Source organism: Aspergillus mulundensis (genome assembly GCF_003369625.1).
Source record: "Aspergillus mulundensis strain DSM 5745 chromosome Unknown scaffold_5, whole genome shotgun sequence".
NCBI classification, from domain to species: domain Eukaryota; kingdom Fungi; phylum Ascomycota; class Eurotiomycetes; order Eurotiales; family Aspergillaceae; genus Aspergillus; species Aspergillus mulundensis.
In genome coordinates this window covers 2,713,066-2,737,622 of record NW_020797893.1, presented here as the reverse complement: position 1 = coordinate 2,737,622, position 24,557 = coordinate 2,713,066, and the positions used below count along the sequence as shown (strand labels likewise).

Genomic DNA, 24,557 nt, shown 5'->3' with positions numbered 1-24,557 from the left:
ACTGCCCGGGACTGCAATGATGCAGGGCCCGGGAGATCTATCCAGTGGGACAGCGACGATAGAGCTGGAGTAGTCTCATGAGCACGCACCATCCATACTCCGTATCATGTCAATAATCCAGTCAGCCAATTCAAAACCCGACTATTATAGATGATCCTTTTTACAGCCACATCTAAGCCTGCTCACGAGTAAGATCGCACCCTCGGGCTCCGAACATGTTGCACGGCATACCGTAATCCAACCCCCAGCCCCGGGACTATTGATGCCCCAAGACCATGGCATCGGCTCCCTTCAACGTCATTCGCAAATCTCTCGTGGAGAACGTGTTCATCCGGCCAAACTCGAACACGAAAAGCGACTGGCCCAGCAGACGCGCAGATCTTTGGGCGATGCCGATTCCTGCCGCATCTGGTGGAGGAATGCACGATGACGCGCGGGGCAAGCTCCGCTATGTTTTGTTTTTGAGGGGCAATTCTCCTGCTGGCGTTCGCTCTTCCAAGCTTCTGCTGTAGTACAAGGTCTACTTCCTGATGCCGTGTTTTGGGTGTTTCAAGAACAAGAGGCAGGAGAAGGAGGAAGATGGGAACGGGGGCGATGCGGTAGGTCAAGACGTCCACCTCGTCCTGGTTCCCTCTCTAACTAAGTCTGCTCCAGGTAGCCCGTCCCACAGAGAACAATGCCTCGCAACCTGCGACCGTGGCCAAGTTGCCGTCCTCCGTCGAGAAGACACCGTCCGCAAAGAACCCACAACAAGCCTCAGAACCCGAGTCCGAACGAGCAAAAAGTGCGACTCCGATCGTCGATCGCTGGAGAGAAGCTTTCAACATCTTGCCCGCGGACAAGCAGAAGATCCTGAAAGATCTGGGCTTCGACAGACCCCAGTCAGACAGTGTCGCGTCCAGTATCGGCGATTTGATCACTGCGGTCAACGAGAAACAAGAAGAATGCGAAAGGAAATTCTGGAAGGTCCGTGTCGGGGACGAAGACATTGTTCTCCGCGAGTACACTACGAGCATTGTTGGGTGGTTAGAAAAGGCTGGGGATATTGCAATTCAGTTTGCGCCCCCGCAGGCCAGTCTGCCCTGGGACATGATCAAGTCGCTGATGAAGGTGAGCATTCTACAACAATTCGAAGTAGAGGTGTTGACAAAGCGCAATAGATCCCCGTCAACGAAAGCGAGCAGATGTGTGCCCTCCTAGCCACGACCGAGCGCATCGTCCGCATCACCAGTCGCGGCCAGGTTTATGAGCAGGTCTACCTCTCAACTGAACCTGGGGTCTCGATGCAGTCGATTCAAAAGCAACTGGAAGGCGCCTTGCTCAAGATATACAACACCTCGCTTGAACTTCTAGCCGACTCAGGAAAGCTACTGGACGCCAACACCGCGAGACGCACGATCGAAGCGATAGTCAACCCGGGCAAATTCCAAGGCCAGCTCTCCGGGCTCAAGGAAGACGAAGAGGAGCTTCTGCTCGACGTTCAAGCATGCGAAGCACAGCGCAGCTCCGACGCCGACAATACAATGATCGACATGCTCAAGACGTTCAACGACCCGATCCTTCGCGTTGATGAAGGCGTCACCCATCTGCTTGCCCATATGAATGAAAGCGACCGTATTGAGATGCTCGAGTGGATCTCCCCAGTGCCGTTTGGCAAGCACCACGATGGAGTCAGCGAGGACCGGACGCCTGGTACAGGCGACTGGTTGCTGAATCACCAAGACTTCCGAAACTGGGAAAGGTCAAACTCGTCGCTTCTGTTCTGGTTGCAAGGTCTGCCGGGCACTGGTAAAACATATCTCACATCGGCTGTTATCGACCGCATCCAGAGTCAGATCGCGTCCAAGAAGGAGGGCTTTGCCTTCTTCTACTGCCGCAAAAGCGACGAGTCCCGGTCGCAAGCACAGTCAATCCTGCAGAGTCTTGTTCGCCAGCTCTCGACCAGTACCAACCACCCCGAGTCTGTGCAGACAAAGCTCCGTGACGCGGTCAAAGAGGCGCGTGACAAGGGCACGAATTTCCGTCTGCAGCAATGCAAGGAGCAAATTCTTACCTCCCTGAACATCTACGCCAAATCCACCCTTGTCATTGACGCCTTGGACGAATGCGACCCTAATACCCGCGACGAGCTGATAGCCGCGCTGAACTCTTTCATCCTTGATGCTGAAAAGCCAGTCAAGATCTTCGTCTCCAGTCGCCCAGATCCCAGCATTGCGCCCGAGTTCGAGAGCAGCCCTCATCTTGGTATGCGGGCTGGCGATAACCAGGACGATATCAGAATGTACCTCGACGTCACGTTAGACAAGCAGGCAAGGAGGGTGGCGGTCCTGAAGCGCATGAAAGACGAAATCATGACCAAGCTGCTGGAGGGCGCCCAGGGAATGTTTCAGTGGGCAGTCTTACAGGTACAGCAGCTCGCAAAATGCCAGTCTGCCGCCAGTGTTCGTGAACGCCTCAACAAACTTCCCGCTTCGCTCGCAGAAGCCTATGATGAGGTCTGGGATCAGATCAACAGCTTGGAGGAGAATGATAAAATGCTTGCTATACGCGCACTCCATTGGGCAGCGGCTGCTTTCAAGCCCCTGACCACCCCGGAGATGCTCTCTGCCATCCGGATGAACCCAAATAGAGCCATGATCCCGGTGGACGAGATGCTCGATGAGAGCGGCCTGCTCTCGCTTTGCAACGGTTTCCTCACTATTGACAGCCAGCTGCAGGTCTGGCGTTTCCCGCATTTGTCGGTTCAGGAATATTTGGAGTCCGAGGGACATGTCTCCATTTCCCAAGGACATTTGGACGCTGGAATGGTCTCGCTCTCATATTTTATGCGGGCGTATGAAGATAACGGCCAGGAGGAAGAGGCCGAGATCCAGGGTCTGGAGGATTCTGGCGAGGATGAGGGACCACCCCGGGAAACAGACGATTGGTTCGGGACAATGCACCCATTCCACATCTACATGAGGCACTGCTGGCCTCTGCATGTACAGAGAGCGAATGGCACGGCGATGAGGGAATTGAGCACCCTTTTGAAGACGTTCCTTGGGTCTCCAGAAGAGAGCAGCGTGCAATATCGGAGATGGTATAAAAAGACCTTGCAGGATTTCCTAGCCCCTTATCTTAGAAGTGGCTACGAATACTGCTGGGACCGCCATTTCAATAATGATGATTTGCGTGATGTCCTGCAGGAGCTTTTGCCTGCAAATGCCAGCCACCTCCCCAGCGTCTTTGCCATGTGTCGATTCGCGTTTGACAGCATCCTGTTGGACTGGTGGGAAACGGCAAAGATTGATATCTCCAGTGTGAACGTTAATGGGCATCACCTGCTTGCAATCGCTGCCAGAGCAGGCTCTTTGCAAATCTGCAAGTGGCTGCTGAGCAGGCAAGTTGAAGTCAACTCGCGGTGTTACGGTCGGCATCATGGCACCGCCCTTGTTGCAGCCGCATCCCAGGGACATACTGCGCTTGTCAAATATCTGGTTGAAGTTGGGGCGGAGGTGGATATGCTTCTTGTGGATGGGGAAGGCCTCTTCAACAACGCCCTCGAGGCGGCCATTGACAGTGGAAATGTGGAAACTACAAGGTATCTGATCCAGGAGGCTGGGGCCGATATCGACGTCCGACTGCCACGCTCCCCACATGGCTGTGCCCTTGGGGCTGCTGCCGCCATTTCAGGCACGGCCATGGTCAAGACCCTGCTGGACAACGGCGCCGATGTGAACAAGCGCGTGGACAGTGCGATCGGAGAGACGGCGTTGAACATCAAGGTCTGGAACCAGGAGCTGGCGAGCGTCAAATATCTGGTGCAGGTGGCAAAGGCCGATGTGAACCACTGCAATCCTCTCCAGTACGCAGCATCCATGTGCAGAGATCCACGGATTCCCCTATTCCTAGTGCAAGCCGGGGCAGATGTGAATGCACAGGCTGTCGCTGGCATATATGGCAGCCCACTTGCTGCCGCGTCGTCAAACTCATCCCACTCGGAAACACTCAAGATGTTGCTGGAAGCCGGAGCAGACCCGAACTTGCCGCTTCTGACTGGGGACTTCGAAACCGCGCTTGCAGTGGGCTGTGGGCAGGGCGGACCGGAAGTTGTTCAATGCTTGTTAGCAGCAGGCGCAGACCCCAACACTACTCTCACACGTGGCAGATTTGGCAGCGCCCTTGCAACTGCCGCATACGAGTCCATTGACGTTGAGATCATCAAGGCGCTAGTTGAAGCCGGAGCCGACATCAACATGCAGCTGGAACATGGGGACTTTGGCTGCGCTCTCGCTGCTGGGGGTGCAGGCCGCGACTACGGCGATATTGAGGTCTTCCCATATCTCGTGGAAGCAGGTGCAGAAATCAACATGCCCCTCAAGCACGGAATCTTCGGGAGTCCCTTCGCAGCGACGGTATGGGGACGGCAGTTCGAGAAGATCCAGCTGCTCGTTGACAAAGGCGCGGACGTGAACATGCCCCTCCCAAACAACGACTTCCCCAACCCGCTTGCAATGGTTGCTGCCTTTACCTGGGGCGAAGGGACCGTCGAGTACATCTGCGGGCTGGGCGTCGATGTGAATCCAAAACACCCGGGGAACAGATACGGCAGTCCGCTGATTGCGGCCGCGGTGTTCGGGCAGAGAGAGTGCGTGGAGTATCTGATCGAACACGGGGCAGAGGTAAATACAAGATACGAAGAATCGCGTTATGCTACTGCGCTACAGGCTGCGAAGGCTGACTTTGCGGCGGAGGATAAGCAGTGGATGGTGCGCTTTTTTGGAGGCGACATGGACGATGTCGAGGAGATCGTTGCGGAATGGAGTGAGGAGAAGCCTGCGATTGTTGAGCTGCTGCTTCAGCGGGGGGCTTCTGTTTAGCTACAATATAGACTATTACGAAGTGGTTGCACGTCCACCAACAGTCCGCCAAGTAGAGGTTCAGCTGGTTTCATTTACAGATAGGACATCTTGTCCATCCTCACTAACTGGCCCGGTTGTGCTGCATGTGCGCCTTGACCAAGTGACCCGCAGCCAGCGCAGCGCAAAGCGACAATTCCCCGGCCAGCGTGGCTGCGGCGATGATGCGCGCCAGATGGCGAGAGTTCTCGCCCGGATGTTCCTTATTCGCTCCGCCGACCCCGAGGACGTCGAGCATGGCGCGTTGAGGGCCTAGGGTTGTTCCTCCACCGATGGTCCCGACTTCGATCGACGGCATCGAGACGGAGATCTGGAGGGAACCGCCGACGCTGATATAACTATTTAGCAGGCGAAGACGATGCAGGGGTGCCGGGCATACTTCTTCATGATGGTGATGCAGTTGGCACTCTCGACGACCTGGGCTGGGTCCTGGCCGGTCGCAATGTACATGGCAGCAACAATGTTGGCAGCATGGGCGTTGAATCCGCCGACTGAGCCTGCCATCGCGGACCCGATGAGGTTCTTGTCCATATTCAGTGCTACCATGGCGTCGACATCCGACTTCAGGACACTGCGAACGATCTCTGCTGGGATGGTTGCCTGTGCGACGACGCTCTTGCCCCGACCGTCCACCCAGTTGATCGCAGCAGGCTTCTTGTCGCTGCAGTAGTTGGCACTGAGCGAGACGACGTCCATATCCTCAAACCCGTGCTCCCGCATTACATTCAACGCATGCTCCACTCCTTTGGAGATCATGTTCATGCCCATGGCATCGCCGGTGCTGGCTTTAAAGCGGATGTACAGGTTCGTACCGGCCAGGGCTGTCTTCATAGACTGTAGCCGACCGTACCGCGTCGTCGAATCGAATGCTGCCTTCATGACATCTTGGCCAGCAACCGAGTCTAGCCACTCCTTCGCTTCCGCTGTTCGTTCCAGGCTCTCGAACGTCACGCAAGGGCCGCGCGTCATTCCATCAGCAGTAACCACCGTCTTCACGCCGCTCCCACCGTTCAGGGCTTTGCTCCCACGCATAACCCCAGCAACGAGCACACCCTCCGTCGTGGCCATCGGGAGGAAGTAGCTCTTGCCGTCAATGACAAGCGGGCCTGCAAAGCCCACTGGAACCGGCATGTATCCGACCACATTCTCACAACAGACACCGAAGACGCGGGACCAGTCGTAGCTCTCATAAGGGAGTTCGGGTCTTTCAAGGTCCTTCGTCAGATCTGCTGTAACTGCTGTATGCGAAATGATACTGCGGCGAAGCTTGACCGCGCGGGTGAAATCCTTCAGGGTCTTTTCGAGGGCGTGGAGAGGAAGTCGTCCGTTTAATGAGAGATTGACAACCTCGTCATCCGTGAGCTCATTAGCACGGCCTTCAATAAGAAGCTGGTGGCACTCTTTGTCGGACCGGACCAGTGCTGGTAAAATCGAACTGTGGACCACAACTGACTGGGTCTCCGATTGATCCAGTTTCCGTGGTCGCTCTTCCTGGGAAACAGGCGTCGTTGAGGATGGCAAGTGGTGGGGATTCGAAGGAGGGATGCGTCGGGACCCTCGCCGAGTTCGAGCGGCGGTAAAGAGTTTGCCATTGAGAACGAGACTGACAAGCAACGCGGCGACGATGCCCTTCACGATGACCGGATCTTCGAGGCTTCTCAGTAGGCTGCTGCGTCCAATGTCGGAGAGTATACCGTCGCCGTCACCTCGCAGGTCAGGCGGGGAGAGACTCTGCAGTTCCAGGCGAATGGGCTCGTGGACTGCGATAAGTGTGGACCGGCCATTGACCCTAGCCTCATCCAAGATACCATCCAATGTGGGCGACAAATGGGAGTCAGACCAAAGTGTCCATGGCGAAAGACGAGGCGCGCCGTCGACGCCAGCAGTTCGCATACGGAACGGGATCATGCTGACGTTGAGGACATTGACCAGAATCAAGGTGGCCACCATAGCCAGCTTGAAACTGCGGATATCCGTCCGGGTGCGCCTTGATCTGTGTATTGACGTCACTGACGCCGACAAGTTGCTGCCAGGCTCAGGATGACTCGAGGCGTCAACGGTCTGAGTGCGGGTGATCTCTAACTTGATGCATAGGATGGCCGTGTAAAACGAAAACAACAATATACAGTCGAAGAAGAGGATGCACGCGGAAAGAAGGCAGAACTCCCGGACGGGATTATCGGTTCCCAGCAACGCGCCGGAGAGGAGAACCGCGATTTCTAGGGCATAGTGCTTGACAATCGAGAGTGCGTCGTCGGCAAGGGCCTGTTCGATATGAGTATGGAACGGGGATGGTACAACTATCTGCCCCTGGTCTGGCACCCGAGGAATCCTGTCGGCATTATGCAGCACAGCTTGGGTGAGCCTGACGGGATTCTCGAACCCAATGATAACAACAAGGAAAGGAAGCCCTTCGGACAGGAGAGCAAGGTCAATGGGCACACCAAGCTTGACCACCGTGACCAGAGCGAAGACGAAAGCAAAGGTCGACGACAGCAGAACACCGGTAAAAAGCCAGACCCGCGAGCCAAGCCGATACATGCTCATGAACAGTGAAGCGAAAGTCAAGTGCATGGAGATGTATGCGACGGCCATCATGGCGACATCGGCCCATGACGCGTGATGAAACAAGAAGACAAGCTCCGACCACTGGTTGCCAATCACTCCCAGGAGTCCGTTGTAAGCTGACTGTTCCGAGCCTTGGGAGCCCATCTTTTGCTGCGCTGTTGCTTGGTATTGTATGCTGAACCTTCGACGTTCGGGACTGGCAGCTGTTCGATGAAGCGCATGAACTCCGCTACGTCATTCGAGGCAACTAAAAAGGATTGTGAACCGGGGTATGAGCGAGATGGGACGGGTACGAATTCGATATTCTGAAGCAGCGGCTCGATCGGCACGACGGAGAGGCGCTCGTCGCTGTGAATGATGGGAATGTCGGCTGAATAACCTTGGAACTCCAGGGTGATCAGGGTACAATGGTCACCGACATCTTCCGCTCCTAGACCTTTCTCTTCCCAATGCCATTTCGTGTTTGGACCAGCATACAGGTTGCGCGTTGGCCCTGGCCATGACGCCCTCGCCGCATGCCTTGTCACCAAAGGATCACGTAGACTGTTCTCCAGCAGGGCCACATACGCCGAGCTCACAAGCAAGGAGATCAGAACGACAGTGTGAATTGGGCTGGCAGATGCAAAAGAAGAAAGCTTTTGAGGAATTCGCAGCCAGTAATCGGAGGGTTTCGACGCTGCGGTCTTGCGGTTGATGTTGGGAGCAGGCTGCGGCATTGTACCAGCAGCCATTACGGATGTGTAGGGTGTCAAATTGAATGCCAACATCCGGGGAGAGCTCAAGTTATCTTTAATTGTGGGTGGACTAGGCACCCAAGATTCTTCTTCTGGTGCAGGTACGATCCCGCCATGATTGGCTGGGAAGGAGCTATTGTGGCTGTGCAGAGACAACCAAAGCAACATTCAGCACCTAACGATGCTCCTGCCAATGAGCCAGAAGCCCAAGGTCAAGTTCCCCTGTGATTTCACAGCCCAAGATGGCCGCCGCGCCCTCCAATCAACTCGGTCACTCCACATACTCCGGGGTCAGGCCCGAGGTTCCTGATAGTTAGGGCGTTCTACACGACATGGCAACAGGAAGGGAAGACGTGATCAATCATCATATGAAGTGTCTATGCATCAAAGAAATGAGGTAATTCAAGGGGTCATGATCGAGACAACACTAAGGGCCGGATCTCTACGAGTCGGGTGCGTTTGAAACATCCATGTACCGGGAGCACCAAGAGCCTCCAGGGCTCTTTCTACACTGTACGAGGACAGCGTTTCACTCTTCTGTTGAAGCAACCTGCACCCTGGTTCTTTCCACCACGCCACCCGGTCCATCCATCGGCCCTTCGTCTGCTGTGCGAGTGGCCGAACTTGCAGTGAAAAGCTCAACCGTTGAGTGCCTGAACCTTCGAGCCTTCTGCATGACATACCTCCGCAGCGTCGATGCAGTAGGCGACTCGTCCTCTTCACTGGCGATCCCGAACAGGCGACGGACCCAGACGGCGATGGGTTTATAGATGATGGGAAGATTAGCGCAGAGGATTCCGCCGAGGAGCTCCCAGCACATCAGCATTGCGGCAGGCGCTTGTGTGTCTGTAAGCAGGTTAGATGGGTCAGCTGGGATACTAAGGAAGGGTATGGGATACCTACAGGTAAAATCAGGATGGCTAGTATGCGCGACGAGAGCAAGACGGGTTGCACTAATGCCACAGGTACTGGAGGCCCGTTTTAGCACGGCATTGCGGGACAGGATACGAAGTATACAGACCCTAAACAAACGGTAAACAGACAGCTTAACTTGACCCTCTTCCACGTGGGGATCCGCATCCGAACGATCAACGGCAATGGGAGGAGCAAGATCCATACGTCCAGGGCCAGATTCGTGGCGCCAACAAAGAGCACCGAGACGCGAAGAATATCCTTCCGGCATGCGCCCGGGTGGCTTTGAGAGGGAGGACAGGCGAATGCCCAGGTGCCGCCGACGGCTATGCCCCAGATCACGATAACCACCCCGGTTGCAATGGCGATGCGCTGCATGGTCGTGGACGGGAAGGCGCGGTAGTAGAGGGCGATGACCGGCAGCTTGGTACAGGAGATCCCGGCATCGAAGATCCATATGAAGGCGTAGTACGTCTGGGGCTGTTAGAAGAGCGTTGCGATCATGCAACCAGACGGCAGGGCATACCACACTTTCCACGGCGTATTGCGTGGGCCCCAATGCGGCCATGTGCTTGCCAAAGCCTTGACTGGTTGCTTGTCTAGTTATTTCCAACTCCTTTGATAAAGGGAGCCATGAAGGACGCACCAATAAGCCCACTCACACAGGCCCCAATGCCAACCATCTGCATCCATATTAATCAAAACATTTCCGGCACCAAGGTCGCCGCCGCCCCCATACCGTGGCCCAAATCATCAAGAAATCATCCACTGCCAACTTCTTCCGGTGCTGGTACAGCTCCGCCCATAGTCGCAGGCCGGTGGAGAGCAGCTCCAGCGGAATAGGAAGGGACATGAAGACATAAAGCAACGTTGTCCTCGACTCGGCGAGATTCTCGGGAGATTGATTGGACGGCAGCCCTGCGCTTGCCATGGCAAAGTCCTGTACTACCCAAGAGAAGACTGGGAAGTCGTACCCGGCCTTCGGGCCTTTAAGCTCTGCATCTGGTCTGGGGGTTGATAGGGGCTCCGCTACACCGCTGCTTCTTTGTTCGCTTGCGCCACCAACAGCAAACCCTGCCTTGGACACTGGGATTGGCTGTCTTCGCGCTGACGGGCCTTAATCAAGCTTTAATAGCTCGCTTGGCTTGGTAGCTATCAGCTTGATCGACCGGATATCGACGTAGCCGGGGTCCGCCCATGCGGCTTTTGGGATACATCTCCGGTTCTTCATGACCGCCGCCGTATGATGGACAAGGTCTTTGATTGAGATTCGACTATTTCGTCCAGTACACGGTCGGTTGTCAGGAAACAAAGGCGGGCGCAAACCATGTTGACATCATCTCTGGATGTTTACCGGAAAGGCACGATCCGTGCAGGTGGTCCAGACGACCAAAGTCTGTCCCCCCAAGTCATTCCACTCTTCTCTGAAGATGAGCCGATCTCTACCGGAGTGCTAGTCTGATACTGGTACCAGACACGGTGCCCGGACACCCACGGGGTCAGACTCCACCATCGCGTTTAGGAGCGACTCGCCGAGCCCTAGGTCAGGCGAAGCGTCTGCCGCACTATACACCGCGCACTCCCACTAAGTGCAGGGCCTAGCCATAGATCTGATACCCCATTGCTAGACAGCCGTTAGATCTCCACGTTTCAACTGCAATCGAATTGTCTCACCCTTGATCTGCCCCCCACCGAGTGGAGACGTGCCGGCACGGCTGCACATCTCGGATCCCGAGTCCTGCAGCAGTGGCCCATGCAAGTTACCATTACAAAGGCTGCTTCGGATACTCTTGGCCGTCGGTATGGAGTGATATGCCTGTTTCAGGAGGAGATACCCTGGTTCGACCCTGAAACGCTTCCTATCAAGGCCGGTGGAAATAAGGCATAAAGATCGAGCCGTGGCCACCACAGCACTATTCCTTCATCCCTGCCTTCGCTTCTTCAGTCACTCCTTATCATGCTTTTTGTTCCCTTTCTTTCGCTGCTGGCAGCGTTGGCTGCTGGAAAGCCCCTTTCCATGCCCCGGCTGGCCCGGCAGACGTCCCAGCCCTCCTTTGATGTTACGCTCCGGGTGCTGGGGAATACCACCGTCAAGGCCGAGGTCACTAATGTCGGCAATGAAGAGGTGCGCCTCGTCCGTAGAGGGGGCATCCTGGATCCTCTCCCGACGAAGAAGGTTACTGTTCAGGACAGCAGTGGTTAGTCTTCCCCCATGCTATAATATAAACCCAAGCTGACATCGAGCAGGCTCGCAGCTCGACTTCGCCGGCCTCATGATCCACTACGTCCTCACTCACCTCAACGACGAGGCCTTTGTGCACCTCCCACCCAACCAAACCGTCGACTCGGTGTTCGACGTGGCCAGCATGTACAACCTCGCCCCAGGCGCGGAGTACACCGCGACAGCCAAAGGAACCCTTCAGTACACCAGCACAACCGACAACAAAACCTTCCAACACTACCACTACGCATCCAACGAGATCTTCTTAGCCGTCCCAACAAACCACAACAACCTCAAAGCCCGCACAACCGTCGAGTGCTCCAAGTCCGACTACAACACCAAAGTCCACGCCGCCATCAACCGCGCGGCGAAAATGGCCACCGCCGGTGCAGCAGACGCACGCAAGGGCGCCAGCGCCAACTTCCAGAAGTTCTTCTTCACATCCGACCAGGACGCGCTGGATGAAGTCGCCGGCCGGCTTGAAGCCATTGCAGAGGAGACGACCTCGACCGGCTCGCTGTACTACTACTGCGAGCCCAGAGACCAACAGGACTCGGATTACTGCTTTGGCAATGTTGCCGCGTTCACCGAAGTGCAGTCTAACACCGTCGTCAACTGCAACCTGTACTATGATACCCTCGCCGAGTCGAACTGGTGCTCCTACCTCGACCAGGGCGGGATCGTGGTGCATGAGTATAGTCATGCATCGGGGGTTTACAGTCCCGGCACGGAGGACCTAGTCTATGGGTATGAGGAGGTGCAGGCGCTGCAGGATAAAGAGAAAGCGCTGAATAACGCAGACTCGTACGCTTACTATGCAGCTGGTATGTCCCCCTCTTCTTGTATATCGCACCGAGACTGATATCCCCCTTTAAGCAATCTATCTCCAATGCCCCGCCGACGACTCCATCGCCGAGGGAACGCCCCTTCACATCGACCTCAGCTCCTCGTCATCATCCACTGGCTCCAGGACCTACGCCTCCTCATCCGCCACGTCCTCCACCGATGGCCCATCCACCAGCCCCGGATCTGATATTGGATCCGGATGGAGCTGGCGTTGGCTATTTGGCGACACCAGCGTGGGCACGGGGTCGTCGGGCTCCAGCTCCAGCGGCCTCGCCCAGGACTCGACCCCGACCGACTCTCTAAGTGTAAGTATTTCTTGGGGCTATGGTGGCAATAGCAAGAAGTCTAGCACCAGCCCCACCGACTCCCCGAGCGCCGCCGCTCCTGGGGGCTCCAGCGGAGCTCCCGGTGGATATGACCAGGGCTCCCAGATTTCTGGGGGCTTCGGGTCTGGTCGCTCGGCACCAGCACCGGCCGGTGGTGGGTGGGCGCCGTGGGTGTGAACGAAGTACCATGCAATGAGGGACAGACAACCCGGCATGTTGGGCAATCGCGGGATCCTTGTGCACGATGGCAGTATCGTCTATCATCCTGCGACCGGTTGTGTAGATAAAGCAGGAGGGCCACTTAGGAGACCATGTAGGTCAGTGTCGCTCTAGCTTTGAATATATCTGAATTTTGTGGTGAAGCAATGGGTATGCCTGAGATTGATGGGCCAGGTGCACTTGTAGCGGTGATCACAGTTAAGAAGAACATTCCGAGTAAATGTGCGATGGTAGCTACATATAAAGGCGTAAAGGCCCTGGCACCTGCCTGACTTCAACCCTACCATCGAACCGCCACCCGAATTTTCGCCTTCTCCTTCCGTTCTGCCTGTCTGGCATATGCCCTAACGTATCAACAGGGGAACAGACCCAGCATGAACCAAAATATCTTCAATATTTGGGGTAAGATAAGAGCAATTTCAATGAGAGCAATTTCATTCATCATTCAACTGAGTAGCAAGTGCAAGTTGTGCTTAAGTACAACAAGGTATTTCAATTCCAGTTCGCAGTGCCAGACTACCAACCTAGACTACCAACCTACAACCTACAACCTACAGACGAGACTCAACGCGCTGCGCAACACCCTTACTCCTGAGATCAAACCGATCGAGATTCGACACCTTCTCCCACGCCGCAACAAAGTCCTTGACAAACTTGGCCTCTCCATCTGAGCTACCGTAAACCTCAGTCAACGCACGCAATTCCGCATGGGAGCCAAAGACTAGGTCGGCGCGGGAAGCCTTCCACTTCTCCTGACCCGACTTGCGGTCGGCGCCGATGAAGATCTCGTTGCTCTCGTCTGCTGGCTTCCACTGCACAGCCATATCGAGCAGGTTGACGAAAAAGTCGTTGGTGAGTTGGCCGGGACGCTTGGTGAAGACGCCGAGGTTGGAGCGGTCGTAGTTGTTGTTTAGCACGCGGAGACCGCCGATGAGGACGGTGAGCTCGGGGGCAGATAGGGTGAGCAGTTGCGCCTTGTCGATGAGGAAGTCCTCGGTGCGGACGCGGGGGGTGCCGCGGCCGAAGTTGCGGAACCCGTCGGCGATGGGCTCCAGGTTCTTGAACGAGTCGACATCTGTCTGCTCTTGAGACGCGTCGGTGCGGCCGGGGGTGAAAGCGACGGAAATGTCATGGCCAGCATCGCGAGCCGCTTTCTCCAAGCCAGCAGCTCCAGCCAGCACAATCAAATCGGCGATTGATACGCGCTTGTCGGTCGACTGGGCGTCGTTGAACTGCTTCTGGATCTTCTCCAACGCCTTCAAAGTGCTGTCCAACCACGGTTGCTTGTTGACTTCCCAGTCCTTCTGTGGGTACAGGCGGATGCGAGCGCCGTTGGCACCACCGCGCTTGTCGCTGCCACGGAATGACGCCGCCGACGCCCACGCTGTGGAGATGAGATCGGTGTGGTCAATGCCGCTGGCAAGGATGGCCTTCTTCAAGGAGGCAATGTCGTCATTGTCAACGACGGGGTGGTCGAGGGTGGGAACTGGGTCCTGCCAGATGAGGACTTCAGACGGCACCTCGGGTCCTTGGTAGAGGACGCGAGGACCGACATCGCGGTGGGTGAGCTTGAACCAGGCGCGTGCAAAAGCGTCGGCAAACTGGTCCGGATTCTCGAGGAAGCGACGAGAGATCTTCTCGTACTCTGGGTCGTATCGAAGCGAAAGATCAGTCGTCAGCATGCGAGGCTTGTGCTTGACGTTCGGATCGAACGCATCGGGGATAAAAGGCTCGACATCTTTCGCGATATACTGGTTCGCGCCAGCAGGGCTCTTGGTGAGCTCCCAGTCGTACTTGAACAGGTACTCGAAGAACTGGTTGCTAAACTTAGTAGGGGTCTTGGTCCAGATGACCTCCAGACCACTGGTAATCGCATGACGGCCGGTACCGGACTCGAAGCCGCTCTTCCAGCCCAGGCCTTGAAGCTCAATTCCAGAGCCGTGAGGTTCCTTGCCCACGTTGGTGGCAGGGCCCGCGCCGTGTGTCTTTCCAAATGAGTGTCCACCAGCGATGAGGGCAACCGTCTCCTCATCGTTCATCGCCATTCGACCGAAAGTGATGCGGATATCTTTGGCAGCGAGGACGGGGTCGGGGTTTCCGTTAGGGCCTTCGGGGTTGACGTAGATCAGACCCATGTGCGATGCCGCAAGAGGGTTATCAAGCTCGCCGCTCAAGTAGCGGATGTCGTTGCCCAGCCATTCCTTCTCGCCTCCCCAGAAGACCGACTCGTCCGCTTCCCAGGTATCAGAGCGTCCACCAGCGAAACCAAACGTCTTGAAGCCCATCGACTCGAGGGCGACATTGCCGGTGAGGATGAGGAGATCGGCCCAGGAGATCTTGCTGCCGTATTTCTGCTTGATGGGCCACAGCAGGCGACGAGCCTTGTCCAGACTCACGTTATCAGGCCAGCTGTTGAGGGGAGCGAAGCGTTGCTGGCCCTGGCCACCACCGCCGCGGCCGTCGAAAACGCGGTAGGTTCCGGCGCTGTGCCAGGCCATGCGGATAAAAAGTCCGCCGTAGTGACCAAAGTCGGCCGGCCACCAGTCCTGGGAGTCGGTCATCAAGGCTTCAAGATCGCGCTTGAGGCCGTAGTAGTCGAGACTGTTGAAGGCTGCGGCATAGTCGAAGTCTTTGTCGTAGGGGTTGGTGACGGAGGTGTGCTGGCGGAGGATGTTGAGCTTGAGGTCGTCCGGCCACCAGTCCTTGTTGCGCTGGCCGCCGCCGCCAATGTTGGCGTTCTGGCGGCTGTAGGGGCACTGGTTGGAGCCCATTTGGTGCTGTAGTCAATCGCTGGATGAGAGGATGATGGAAGTGATGAAAATGATGAAGATGATGAAGTTGTTGATGAAGAAGATGAGAGAAGGGTGATGAGGAGGGGAAGGGAAGGAGGCACGGGGGTGTTAAGTAGGCTCGGTATGACAAAACAACACCCCTCGAGACTTTGTAGTGTTGGCCGGTCATGAATCATTGGTAATGTACAACATTACACAGCCCCTGCCTCCTTACTAAGTCCAATTGGCCAGCTTCCCCATTACTAAGGACAAGTTCATAATCTGGCTCGCATTCCAAAAATCCAGTACCAGAATCTTACCAATCCAGTGGCAAGCAAACGACCCCGCACTCTGTACGGGCTAACACCCCCGCAACGCTGTCAGCGAGAGGGACGGGGTCCCCGGTCTTGGAGCGGGGGACACTACATGTGATGAAATGGCTGGCTTTCTACTGGTCTGAAATGCTGCCAGAGATACTCCGGATTGCACCCAGGGCTGCGGTGGAGATGGCAGTCCGGGTGACAGGCCAATCCTGGTCTTGGACAAGTAATACTCGGATCCAGTGAGGGGATCTGTGTTGTACTTTTGATTGACAAATAAGCCCAGTCCAGACTCGTATCCAGGTAATTTTATGGTGCTGACGACGGCCATACTCGGGGTCGCTGCCTTGATGCCTTGACCCGGATAACGACACCTGATTTACCAGGCCACTTTTGCTGCACGTGATCGGGCCGGACTCCGAGCCCCACCATTTCATCTCCAAAACACTTCTCGAAGACTACCCCGCGTCCTCAGCGAAGATCAACTTTCTGACATTTCCTGCTCTTCAATTGGTTACCTAATTACACCTCTAACACTCTCGCAATGCCCTCCCTCCAATCCAGCAAGCTCGCCTTCATCGGCGGCGGGAACATGGCCTCGGCCATCATCGGCGGTCTCCTCAACCGGGGCGTCGACAAGCAGAACATCACCGTCTCCGAGCCATGGGACGTCAACCGCAACAAGATCGCCGAGCTTGGCGCCAACACCACCACGTCCAACGTCGAAGCCGGCGGCAACGCCGACCTCGTGATTATCGCCGTCAAGCCGCAAGTCACCAAGGCCGTGTGCCAGGAGCTTGCTGATGCCTGGTCCAAGCGGGAAACCCTGCCGGTTGTCGTCAGCATCGCCGCCGGCATCACGCTCGGAAGCTTGCAGCAGTGGCTGAAGACGTCTGACGGTCGAACCGCCCACCTCGTTCGCGTCATGCCCAACACCCCTGCCCTTGTCGGTGAGGGCGCCTCGGGCCTGTTCGCCAGCGAGGACGTCACCGCAGAGGAGAAGGAGCTCGTCAATGCCGTTCTCGGCAGCGTCAGCAAGGCGGCCGAGTGGGTTGACAAGGAGGAGCTGCTCGATGTCGTGACTGGTCTTTCTGGTACGCTTCCTCGGCCCAATCTATTTCCAGACTAACAACCCAGGCTCCGGCCCTGCATACTTCTTCGCGATGGTCGAGCACCTGATCGCCAGTGCAACCGCCCTCGGTCTGCCCGCCGAGCAAGCCACCCGCCTTGCGGCGCAGACCTGCCTCGGCGCCGGCAAGATGCTTACGGAGTCTTCCGACAGCCCTGCACAGCTGCGCAAGAACGTCACCAGCCCGAACGGAACGACGCATGCCGCGCTGGAGAGCTTCAACGCGCAGAACTTCGACCAGGTCGTCGACAAGGCTGTCAAGGCGGCTACGTCTCGCGCTGCGGAGCTGGGCGACACCCTTGGAAAATAGTGCGACCTTGTACATAAACAAACAAAATGACACAATTTGGAAGCGGATTCTTTATCCCGAGAAAGGATATGATTTCATCCTTATCGCTGCGTCGAAATATCGCCGGCCTGGATCTAAGATCATGCTTACTTAACTGAACTCGCAAGTTGAACGGGGCTTCGACGCTGGAGAGTAGAGTCTATTAGGTCTTATTGCGCCCATCCTGACTGTTTCTATCATACAGTGGGGGGGGAGAGATCTCTAAACATCCGGACCCATCTCATCAGGACCCTTCAACCATCAATTCCCCTTCCCTTCTCAACACCAGTACCGTCACAGTACCTCCTCCACCCCAGCAACATACTTTACACCCGCCCTAACAATCCCCATCACAACCTCAATCTCCCCCTCATCACGCGGCGCATAAACAAACACAAACTCCTCGGGCAGGCTCCCGAGCCTCCCAAACGTAACATTCCTCAACAAACTCGACCCCGCAAGCGGAAACCGCTGGCCCCAGCCCGCGTCAATGACGCGTTTACCTGCTCCAGTTAGCAACGCTCCGAAACCACGATAGGAACGGGAAGGGTTGGAAGGCGCACAGTCCGCCGGCGCAAGCGTAACATGTACGCTGTGATCGCTCGTCCCGTGGACATGGCAGATTTCGCGCTTCAGCTGCCTTGCGACGGGGGTTAGGGGGATAGATGAGGCCACGTGCGCGGCATCGGTGTATTTCTCCAGGATCGAGGGGACGCGGTCGAGGAGGCGGGCGTTGCGATCAAGGAAAGAGGCGTAGGTCGCCATGAATTTCTATCCGCGTCAGCATCCGGCAATTCTCAGGCTACGACTGCATGAGAACTGCGTCCGTACCTCCTGCATCTCTTTGCTAGGAACCTGGTTAATCTGCCTCTGCGGCGCGGCGAAGGGTCCCATGGCCGGACGCTCGCCTTTGCGCGCGGGCACCTCCTCATCAGCTAGAAACCCACTGTGGCCATTCCCGATCTTTGCATCGTAGATTCTTGTCCCGAACATCTCGCGCTTGAACGGGTTGAAGAAGAGCCTGACTGTCAGCCAGCCGAGGACGTTATATGGTGGTCCGCCGGGTCCGAGAGAGAGGTACGCCTCATAGTCGCGGTAGGCGGCTGGGAGTATTAGGGCGATGAGGGCTGTGTTGAGGGCGAGGCGGAGGAGATTTCCGCGGTTGTAGGGTTGTGGGCGTAGATAGGTTAGGATGTTGGATCTCGCGAGGAGATCGGTTGTTTTGGTGGTTAGAGCTGTTAGGGGGTGGTAGTGCGGCATGGTGGGGATGGGGATGAGGTCTCAGGGATCATGCAATGGGAACTGAGATTGTGGCCTTTATATCATATGGGATGATGACAGTGCCAACGTCATTGTCGTTGAGGTGGTGGGCTGATGCGTCGGGGCTCGGGGATAAGCTGGGGAGCGACGAGCCTCGGCCACGGTCCTATCATGACATTACCTATCACTAGGCGGCTTGGATAATTCTGATACGACATCTGCTACATGTTAGATCCTCCAAGGCAGCCATTGCAGGTGGTCTCCTTGTCTATCCACTCAAAAGATCGGAAGAGTCTCGGAGATAGCACGGTTCGGATGGGTGCAGAAATATATATTCAGCCTGTCAAAGCCCGTCGGGCTTCATAGCCCTATCTTTCATGGGACCCCGTTCGAATCTCACTTGGATCTGGAAGGCAATATTATCAATGCCGGCCAAGTACGTTTCCTCGTACTCAGCCTGAGAAGGCCGAGATGGAGATTTCTAAATGGCTGTGGCTAGCTGGTTCAACGCCCAGACAGCGATTGGCGGGGTACTCCGTAGCACAGAAGGAACGGTCAGGTTAACGTTGGGTAGCACAATTGAATACAAGCATGCAGACAAGCCCGCTGGAAAGGTCATGGCGAGCTGACAGAGACTGAGCGTCCAGTTAGCTCGAGGGTGGGATTTCCAAGCGTCCTGGGATAGGACGAGGGTGCCCCAAGCAAGGAGGCGCAGCTGCACACCTGCAGCTCGTATGACTGATTGGAGTGTTGACATGGTCATCCCTTGGTCTAACAGACTGAGTAGAGGATCTTGGAAACACTAATCTCACCAGTAACAGCAGGGATCATGGGGCCATAAAAGGGGAGAAACCCGTCATCGGAACGGAGGACCCAGTGGGCATTGAAACAACCCAGCCCTAGCAACAATCAAAAGACTATAGACACTCATAACAACATGCGCTTCCAAATCCACCAAGTCGACCTCTCCAGCCCAGAGTTTGAAGCTCTCATCGCCTGCGAAGTCGAGAGCTTCAACAACCCCCACCAATCCATCTTCCGCTTCTTCTACCCTATCTTCGGCGACGAATCCCCAGAAGAAAAAGAGCAAGCCCTAAAAAGCCTCATCGAGCTGCACCGACAATGGGTCCGCTCAGACCCAGACAGCATCTGGCTCAAGGCGATCGACACGCAGAACAACAACAAAATCGTCGGCGGACTGCTCATCAAAATCCACCGAACAAATCCTTTCGCAAAGCCCAAAACTGCGTCTGACTCGGCCCTGTGGTATCCATCCGGCAGTAAACGAGCGTACATCGACGCGTGCCTCGCGCTCTTCAACTCGCCGCGTCAGAAATTCATGCAGCGGGCTCATCTGTGTACGTTCCACCCACCTAACCTGGCTTTGACTCACATCCAAAACCAGACTCGTACATCGGCTTCGTGCACCCCGACTACCGCCGGCACGGGATCGCCGACCTCCTGCTAGAAGAAGAGTGCCGGCGGGCCGACGCGCTGGGGCTCGAGGCGTACATGGAAGCCGTGACGGCGATGGGGGTGCCGATCTTCATGCGCCATGGGTTTATTCCCTATCGGAAGGTTTCTGTGCAGCCAGCCAGAAAAGATGCGGATGAGGAGTGGAGGGATATGGAGGAGAAGATGCAGCCGTTAAGGTTCTGGCCGATGTGGAGGCCTAAGCAGGGGAAGTTTGTGGCTGGGGTGACGAGGATGCCGTGGGAAGGGGAGATGGGGGGGATGTTTAGTAAATTGTGAATGGGATGGAGAAAACCATGAACCAGCTAGGAGCAGTAAGGGTTAAGGACTTACTGAGCTGAGGCCTTCATCCTTTTGCCAATCCATGTCACCAGTAGTACGAAGTGCTTGTTAAAGATGTCAATGCACGCTCACAACCCAGTTCTGCCAAGTACTGATCACCCCCAAGCCCTATCACAAAGTTGTACCACCAGAAATCTTCCCGAGTGAACCGGAGTGCTGTGGTAAAGTCCCAATACTCAGGGCACCAGCCTGCAGACTCCCAGTCCAGAAATCCTGTAACCTGCCCATTTCGCACAAGGATGTTGTGGTGTTTGAGATCGCCATGCGTAAACACAATTTGGTGAGACATCGAATCCATTTTCTTAGCACGGTCAAGCGCATCGTTGTATTCTGCTTTGGATGGGAATCCGCCCGACCAAGCCGGTCTCAGGAGGTACTCGTTGAACTCGTGTTCCGACTCGAAAGGGCCAGCGAGATGATTAGGGACACGGACACTCCTGATAGCCGTGCCCAACAGAGAGCAAACCCTGTTCTTCCCCCACGGGCTCTCCCACCTCCGCATCGCTTCCAAATAGCCCTTCAGCTGCAGCTGGATTGCATTCCGTTCCGCGTCGCTGAGCGTCTCGTAAACCCTGCCTAGCTCATCGCCGGGGATGCGAGTCATCAGAATCGAGACTGGAGCATGCGGACTGTCCGGATGCTCTCCGTAGCAGATCACCCTCGGCACGGGGAGCCCTGCCCTCCTCGCAACCTGCATCGTCAAGACTTCTTCCAGCCGAGTACCATCCGACCACTTCAGGATCAGCCCAAATGGGAGCTGGGCAATTTGATTATCGTAGGTAGCCCCAACCCAGCCGCAGTAGGATCGAGAGAACCGCCGCAGATATTTATGGAAAATGCCCCAAAACCGGCGGACCTGAGGGTGCGTCGCACGGGGTGTTTCGGGGATTTGGCCAGTGACTGTACGGGAGACGTTGTCTGGCCAGGTAAAATCGGGCATGAAGCAACGGAGTAGTGAGAAGAGCCCCATCATAAGGGGTGTGAGGTCGTAGAGAAAGTGTTAGCAGGGTGGGCAGAGCATTGAGGAGAAGAAAGTAAACGCAACTTGGTCGTGTGTTTATTTCGAAGTGCTGGGAGATTAGTCAGCGATCCGATCAGGTGACGGCTGCTGCCTTAGGTACCGAGGCACCGAATTGTTGCCTTGTACAACTTCACTTCTTAATCTGACGACAACCAAGATCTCTCTTCAACCTCGACCCGATAGGCCGGACGGAGTTATTTTTACACCGCAGGACGCAAAGCACACCTGACAAAAGCAATATAGCCTTCGGCATGCCCGATACCAAAAGCCAGCGAATCGTGATGCAGCCTACCAAGTGTTCAGCCAGCCAGATCGACCCTCGGCCCCCGAGGCGTGTCACACACTAGATCTACCCACTGCCAAACAGGCAGTATAAGTATTTAGGTTGCAGACATCGGCATCGGCATTTAGGAAGGAAAGCAAGTGGATCACATCTTCTCCATTCTAGTCCCCTATCTTACGTGCTATACAGTTAGGTCTACCATGACCGGCGCCTTACTTGCCTTCGCGCCCCTACCCGGACGACCGGGGATAGATCCATATGCCGAGTCGCAGAAGCTCAAAGCCCAACCCCTGCCGCAGGCCAAGGCAAACTACGAGGCTATAGTCAGGGCGCTGGAGATATGGATCCTCTCCTCCTCCGCTCGAAAGCACGATTTCGAAGCCGCAGTCCGCACCGCACAATCCTTTAACGTCACGGGAATGGAGGAAATCCAAACACTCGATGACTACCTCCATTTCATCAACAGCCTGCTCACCTGGATACCCACCGAGGCCGTCCGACCCAAAGAGCTCCTCTTCCGGATAACGACGATGTGGTTCATCCTCGACCAGCCGTCCGTAATCCAGTATCAGAGCCCAATCCGACCAACCCTGCGCACCGTGATCACCTGCAATCACCCCGAGAGTTCAAAACTAACATGGCTATCAACCTGGATGCTCCGCTTTAGCACGCAACTCGGCAAATTCATGGACTCCCCAGCCTCCGCAGGAGCAATTGACACATTCCGCTCGAACCCCTCCTACCACATGGACGAGTACATCGAACCACACAGCGGGTGGAAAACATTCAACGCGTTCTTCGCGCGGCACGTAAAACCAGGTTCTCGACCAATTGCGTCCATCGGCGATTCCAGCGTGATTACCAGCCCGGCTGATTTCTCGTTCAAGGAGAGCCATCGCGTTTCGGCGGATTCCACAGTGACAACGAAGGGGGTGACGTGGGCGATTGGCGCGATGCTGGAAGGCTCACCGTATAAAGAGCGCTTTGGTGGTGGAGTCTGGCTCCATGGGTTTCTGGACGTGAATGACTATCACCGTGTGCATGCGCCTGTGCCTGGGAGGGTTGTTGAGGCGAGGGTTATTCAGGGGGGGAATTGTATGGCTGTGAACGCTAAACCTACAGGCAGTGATGGGAATGGGGATGGGAAGACTGAGCTCACCGTCCCCAATGAACTGGGCTATCATATCTCTCAGACTCGGGGGCTGGTTGTTATTGATACGGGGTTCGGGCTGGTTGGCGTGCTGCCGGTTGGCATGGCGGTTGTGTCGTCTGTTGTTCTTACAGCGGGGGTGGGGGTGAACTTGCATAAGGGGGAAGAGCTGGGGTATTTCCAGTTTGGGGGGTCGGATGTTGTTTTGGCTTTTGAGGGGGCGTTGGATTTTAGGCATGTTATGGAGGAGGGGACGCATTATCGGATGGGGAGGGAGATTGGGCGGGTTTGTGGTTCTACTTAGGATGAATTTATACAAAGGAAGCTTATTGATCTAGTATATAGGGTACTAGTTTCTTATTTATTGCTATCATAAGTTAAAAGAGTGTATCAAGAAGAGACAGTAGTGCTATGGGCCTAGCCCTCAGCAGGAATCGATATTCAGGGCAATCATGTCATCAACCACATCAGTGGGAACAGGGTCCAAAGGCACGGGCACCAGGAAGACAGGAGAAGAAACCCCGCCTAACACTTCTCCGACCTCACAATAACATTCCAGTTATTCTTATGGCGCGCCTGGCCAGACACATAAAAGCCCTCCCCCTTCTCGCTCCAGCGACACTTGCCAATAACCGCCCACGCCCCATCCGCAACCTCATCCCAGCTCTTCAGCTTGAGGACCTCCCTGTTCTGTACCATCATTAGCAACAAGCCACTACACAGGACCATAATAAAAAGGAAGGTTGGACTCACATCATTACACCAAACAATCGCACTCCCGGCCGTGCATCCGACCCGGCTACACTTGCCCGGGCCCGCACCAAGCCTCGGCGCCCCGTCCAGCAGGACAAGCCGGATTGCCTCGCGCCGCGCATTGATCCAGTCGACTTTCTTCTCGCGCGTGCAGTAGATGCCCTCGGCGTCGAAGTCTTTCGCTAGGCGCTTGGAGAGGTGGGTGCCAGACTCAGCATCAGCGTCAGACTCAGCATCCGTGTCAGAATCGTCATCAGAGTCGTCGTCAGAACCATGCATCATAAAGCGCTCATCCACAGCCTTCTGCGCGGGGCCATAGTACTCCTCGTCCCAGTTGGGATTGATCTCGAGGGCGCGGGCGCGGATCTCCTCGAGGGATCCGGTGGCGGGGACGGTTTCGTTGGGGGACGCGCGGATTTGGAGACCCGGGATTGGATAGATGGGGTTGTGGCCCTTGAAGGCGCGGTCTTCGAGGCCCGGGATTGGGAAGATCGGGGTGTGGCCCTTGAATGCGCGGGTGCCGATTGTGCTGGCGGTCTGGGGGTGTTAGATACGTTCATGGACTGGGGAGGGAGGGGGGGAGCAGGGACGTACCGCCGTGCAGATGGCCGAGAAGAGAGTAAGGAGAGCTGTGAGCTTCATGTTGTCAGTTTGTAAGTAAGCTGTAGAAAGCCAGTTTCTGGTAAAGATGGTAAAGTAAAATACGATGAGAAAGAACCCCAGATCCTGCTGGGTGGATTGCTTTTACTTATACACATCTTTCTTGAACCCCTTCCTACCATGCGACATCCCATCGTCGACGTTGCAGTCAGATGCTATACTTCAATGAAAGAGCTGACACATCATCATCCACATGAGACTACACATGGAGTGTTCATTATGCATAGTTGCACAAGGGCAAAGACATGATTATTGGCGCTTATTGAGGGCTTAGAGCAAGCTTATTGAGATCTTATTGAGGTAAGCTTATTGAGGATGTTTCATTGTCCACTGCCGTTTCGGG

General features: G+C 55.7%; 10 protein-coding genes across 10 annotated transcripts; 5 read left to right on the top strand and 5 right to left on the bottom strand.

Moving 5' to 3' along the window:
- Positions 1–275: 275 nt before the first annotated feature.
- Positions 276–4,859, top strand: DSM5745_06183 (uncharacterized protein; the record flags this gene model as incomplete). Its single annotated transcript, XM_026748199.1, has 4 exons — positions 276–485; positions 513–599; positions 655–1,110; positions 1,161–4,859. The coding sequence occupies 4 exons, from the start codon at positions 276–278 to the stop codon at positions 4,857–4,859; spliced, it is 4,452 nt and encodes a 1,483-aa protein (XP_026604031.1).
- A 103-nt stretch (positions 4,860–4,962) lies between these two features.
- On the bottom strand, positions 4,963–8,197 carry DSM5745_06182 (uncharacterized protein; the record flags this gene model as incomplete). The annotated part of the gene is made up of 3 exons (XM_026748198.1): positions 4,963–5,227; positions 5,278–7,669; positions 7,732–8,197. The coding sequence occupies 3 exons, from the start codon at positions 8,195–8,197 to the stop codon at positions 4,963–4,965; spliced, it is 3,123 nt and encodes a 1,040-aa protein (XP_026604030.1).
- Positions 8,198–8,729: 532 nt separating this feature from the next.
- On the bottom strand, positions 8,730–9,965 carry DSM5745_06181 (uncharacterized protein; the record flags this gene model as incomplete). The annotated part of the gene is made up of 4 exons (XM_026748197.1): positions 8,730–9,046; positions 9,104–9,706; positions 9,759–9,795; positions 9,852–9,965. 4 exons carry the CDS (start codon positions 9,963–9,965, stop codon positions 8,730–8,732), a joined length of 1,071 nt encoding a protein of 356 aa, XP_026604029.1.
- A 1,104-nt stretch (positions 9,966–11,069) lies between these two features.
- DSM5745_06180 (uncharacterized protein) lies at positions 11,070–12,682 on the top strand (the record flags this gene model as incomplete). Its single annotated transcript, XM_026748196.1, has 3 exons — positions 11,070–11,310; positions 11,360–12,157; positions 12,210–12,682. 3 exons carry the CDS (start codon positions 11,070–11,072, stop codon positions 12,680–12,682), a joined length of 1,512 nt encoding a protein of 503 aa, XP_026604028.1.
- Positions 12,683–13,275: 593 nt separating this feature from the next.
- On the bottom strand, positions 13,276–15,495 carry DSM5745_06179 (catalase/peroxidase; the record flags this gene model as incomplete). The annotated part of the gene is made up of 1 exon (XM_026748195.1): positions 13,276–15,495. The coding sequence occupies one exon, from the start codon at positions 15,493–15,495 to the stop codon at positions 13,276–13,278; it is 2,220 nt and encodes a 739-aa protein (XP_026604027.1).
- An 864-nt stretch (positions 15,496–16,359) lies between these two features.
- Positions 16,360–17,254, top strand: DSM5745_06178 (pyrroline-5-carboxylate reductase family protein; the record flags this gene model as incomplete). Its single annotated transcript, XM_026748194.1, has 2 exons — positions 16,360–16,909; positions 16,953–17,254. 2 exons carry the CDS (start codon positions 16,360–16,362, stop codon positions 17,252–17,254), a joined length of 852 nt encoding a protein of 283 aa, XP_026604026.1.
- Positions 17,255–17,494: 240 nt separating this feature from the next.
- On the bottom strand, positions 17,495–18,532 carry DSM5745_06177 (uncharacterized protein; the record flags this gene model as incomplete). The annotated part of the gene is made up of 4 exons (XM_026748193.1): positions 17,495–17,524; positions 17,576–17,775; positions 17,836–18,043; positions 18,104–18,532. The coding sequence occupies 4 exons, from the start codon at positions 18,530–18,532 to the stop codon at positions 17,495–17,497; spliced, it is 867 nt and encodes a 288-aa protein (XP_026604025.1).
- Positions 18,533–19,469: 937 nt separating this feature from the next.
- Positions 19,470–20,284, top strand: DSM5745_06176 (uncharacterized protein; the record flags this gene model as incomplete). Its single annotated transcript, XM_026748192.1, has 2 exons — positions 19,470–19,890; positions 19,938–20,284. The coding sequence occupies 2 exons, from the start codon at positions 19,470–19,472 to the stop codon at positions 20,282–20,284; spliced, it is 768 nt and encodes a 255-aa protein (XP_026604024.1).
- Positions 20,285–21,851: 1,567 nt separating this feature from the next.
- On the top strand, positions 21,852–23,105 carry DSM5745_06175 (phosphatidylserine decarboxylase; the record flags this gene model as incomplete). Its single annotated transcript, XM_026748191.1, has 1 exon — positions 21,852–23,105. The coding sequence occupies one exon, from the start codon at positions 21,852–21,854 to the stop codon at positions 23,103–23,105; it is 1,254 nt and encodes a 417-aa protein (XP_026604023.1).
- A 221-nt stretch (positions 23,106–23,326) lies between these two features.
- On the bottom strand, positions 23,327–24,196 carry DSM5745_06174 (uncharacterized protein; the record flags this gene model as incomplete). The annotated part of the gene is made up of 3 exons (XM_026748190.1): positions 23,327–23,491; positions 23,555–24,091; positions 24,149–24,196. The coding sequence occupies 3 exons, from the start codon at positions 24,194–24,196 to the stop codon at positions 23,327–23,329; spliced, it is 750 nt and encodes a 249-aa protein (XP_026604022.1).
- Between the last annotated feature and the right edge of the window lie 361 nt (positions 24,197–24,557).